The following is a 2,579-nucleotide window of genomic DNA, read 5'->3' as shown; positions in this document are numbered from 1 at the left end:
CAAATTAATGTACAATATAATTGATTTTTTTAAACTAAAATATGCCTTTGTAAAAAATTGATTTTTTAGAAACATTTAAAAATATCTATTTTATTTTCTCCTTTTACCAGTGAGATGTTTTTATTTACTTTCTTGACCCCTGGCGAAGTGCTTCTTCAAACTGTCATCATTAAAGTTTCAGATCTGTATACATTATTTTTACCAATTAGTCACCACCATCAACTCAATTCTGATTTACAATTTAGACTGTTTTATAAAAATTCATGTTCTTTTCTTTAAAAACTCAGCAAACTGGCTTGTCTATATTAAAATACTAAGCTTACAACTTACCTGTAATCATTGTAGACCTAAAATAATTTCAAACAAACAGCACTGCCAACAAGTCAGTTCTGATTCATAGCGACTGTATGTAGTAGACATTTCTGTGGGAGCAGACAGCTTCATCCTTCTCTTGAGGAACAGCTGGGTGAGTTTGAACCTCTGACCTTATAGTTAACAATCTAATGCTTACCCAAGAGTACAATCAGAACTCCTAAAACATAATATTCAGCTACATTTTTAAAAAAAATCTAACTATCATTTAATAAATAAATGTACAGGTTTTTGCTAGTTGGACATTTTACAGAAGGTTTAGCTGCCTCCTTGTTTGGGCTTAAGAACTTTTCTTGTTTCTTCTGCTAACTAAAATAAGAATTTTCTGAGTTCTACATGTCCTGGTGACTTAAATTTTAAGTGCACCCACATGTATCCCTCTAAAATTGTCCTTTGACTGCCTATCCCCATCCTTAAGACTCTACCATCTTTGTGTGCACATTTGATCGCACAGTAGAAGCCTGGGCACTTACTTGAACCTGCCTCTCTGTACCTAATCCCTGCACATAGACTTTAGCACATTCTGACCGTCTACCCTCATCACACAAAGATAAGTGTGTTACTGAGAGAACGTGTATGTAGCCATGCACTAGTCACACACACATGTTTAATTTAAATGCATTTTGTTTGCTGTAGGTCTGTGCATGTACGACCCACCATGCCAGTAGCAGTACTTGTTTACTAACCTCCGTTGTTCCTTAAAACCTTTGCATCGTGGCAACACATTTATTCTCTTAGGAAAGAAACTTAGAGTCACTCTGCCTTCTTGTGTGTCCTATTTTACCTCATCTTGCAAACCTGCACCAGATTAATCTTGGCAAAAATATTTTTTGAAAAACCCTCATTGGCTTTTGATTCTTTAATGAAAACATTTCACTTTTACATAATTTCCAAGATGCCCACAGTGCCCTCCTAATGTAATTGGGTAATGATAGCCCTGCATGTTTAGAGCAGCAGACAGCTGGTAAATAGCAGATCACACTTTCTGAGAGCCGAGGGTTCTGAAAGACCAGAATCAGACTTTTGCAACCCAGCCGTCAGTCCCTTAATAATGCTCGAACCTGGCCTATCTTGTTAGACAGATTTCTTCTGCCACGTACAGTTCCCACTGTGTCCAAACCTACACATTTAGCAATCCTTGAATTTGGGCTTTCTGCATCTTTATTTCCTCACGACGTATCTTTAAAATTTAAGTCGCTTTTCTCAGGAATTTTCTAGCTGGCATTTTGTATTCAGTACAGTTTCATGGGTGCAGGTATATTGTGTGCCTGTTTAAGACGTTGTAATTGCATAGGCTAATACGATCATTTAAAACGGCTCAAAAGGTAACAGCATGTTTTCTTTCATTTCAGGGTTAAAAACTCACCACTTAAACAGTCTCCAGGCTACCAGACAGAGCTGGTTATTCAGTTGGTGTGGGTGGGTGGGGAACCACCGCAACAGATAACCAGCCTGGCAGTCAATTCTTCCTACGGATTGTGAGTACAAGTTCTGAGGTCGGTTTTTTTGGTTTTGTCTTTTTTTTTTCTCAGTGTCTTCATAATATCTCATACTTCATTGCATTTAAAAGAAAAAAAACACGGAAGTCATGATCTTACTTATAACCTCGCCTAAAAAGTTGTTTTATCAATTTAAGTTCAGAGCAAATTCATCATTTATTTGGAACACAATTCTGCTAGAATAATTTACTCTCGGTATATATGCGCTGTTTCCTGCTGTAAGGTTGAGTAACTCATGACCAATGCACTATTTTAGATAAAGTTTTAAGTTACCTGCCCTCTCTTGGACATTGGTCACCTCTGTATACTTGGTATAATGGAACATCAACTTCTTGGATTTAGATAACTGTTACAAGCATTGAACTGCTAGCCACAGGTCAGAGGTCCGAGCCCACCAGCTGCTCCACAGAAGAAAGGTGCAGCTCCCTGCTGCCATGAAGCCGTAACAGCCTCGGAAACCACATAGAGGGTTGCTGTAAGCCCGAGTTGAATCAATGCCAATCTGGTTGGTGGAGAGTCCTAGTCATCTAGTGGGTTATACCTTGGGCTGCTGTCTGCAAGGTCAGCAATTTGCAACCACTAGCTGCTCTGTGGCTGGGGGTGGGGGGAGTGTAGTAGAAAGCCTTAGGAAGATTTAGTCTTGGACACCCTAGGGAGCAGTTCTGCTCTGCTCTGTGGTGTCACCATGCTGTAAGTAGCAATTGACTC

The 2,579-nt window shown here is 39.0% G+C and overlaps 1 protein-coding gene across 1 annotated transcript in view; it reads left to right on the top strand.

The window, feature by feature from the left end:
- Positions 1 to 2,579, top strand: part of STXBP5 (syntaxin binding protein 5) — a 186,108-nt gene that overhangs the window by 130,593 nt on the left and 52,936 nt on the right. The window contains 1 exon segment of the mRNA XM_030886748.2: positions 1,725 to 1,856. Coding sequence (XP_030742608.1) covers positions 1,725 to 1,856 — 132 coding nt within the window.

This window comes from Echinops telfairi, unplaced genomic scaffold (assembly GCF_000313985.2).
Source record: "Echinops telfairi isolate 266 unplaced genomic scaffold, ASM31398v2 ScPeMD7_3533;HRSCAF=4204_0, whole genome shotgun sequence".
Classification (NCBI taxonomy): Eukaryota; Metazoa; Chordata; class Mammalia; order Afrosoricida; family Tenrecidae; genus Echinops; species Echinops telfairi.
This window is presented reverse-complemented; position numbering and strand designations above follow the sequence as displayed.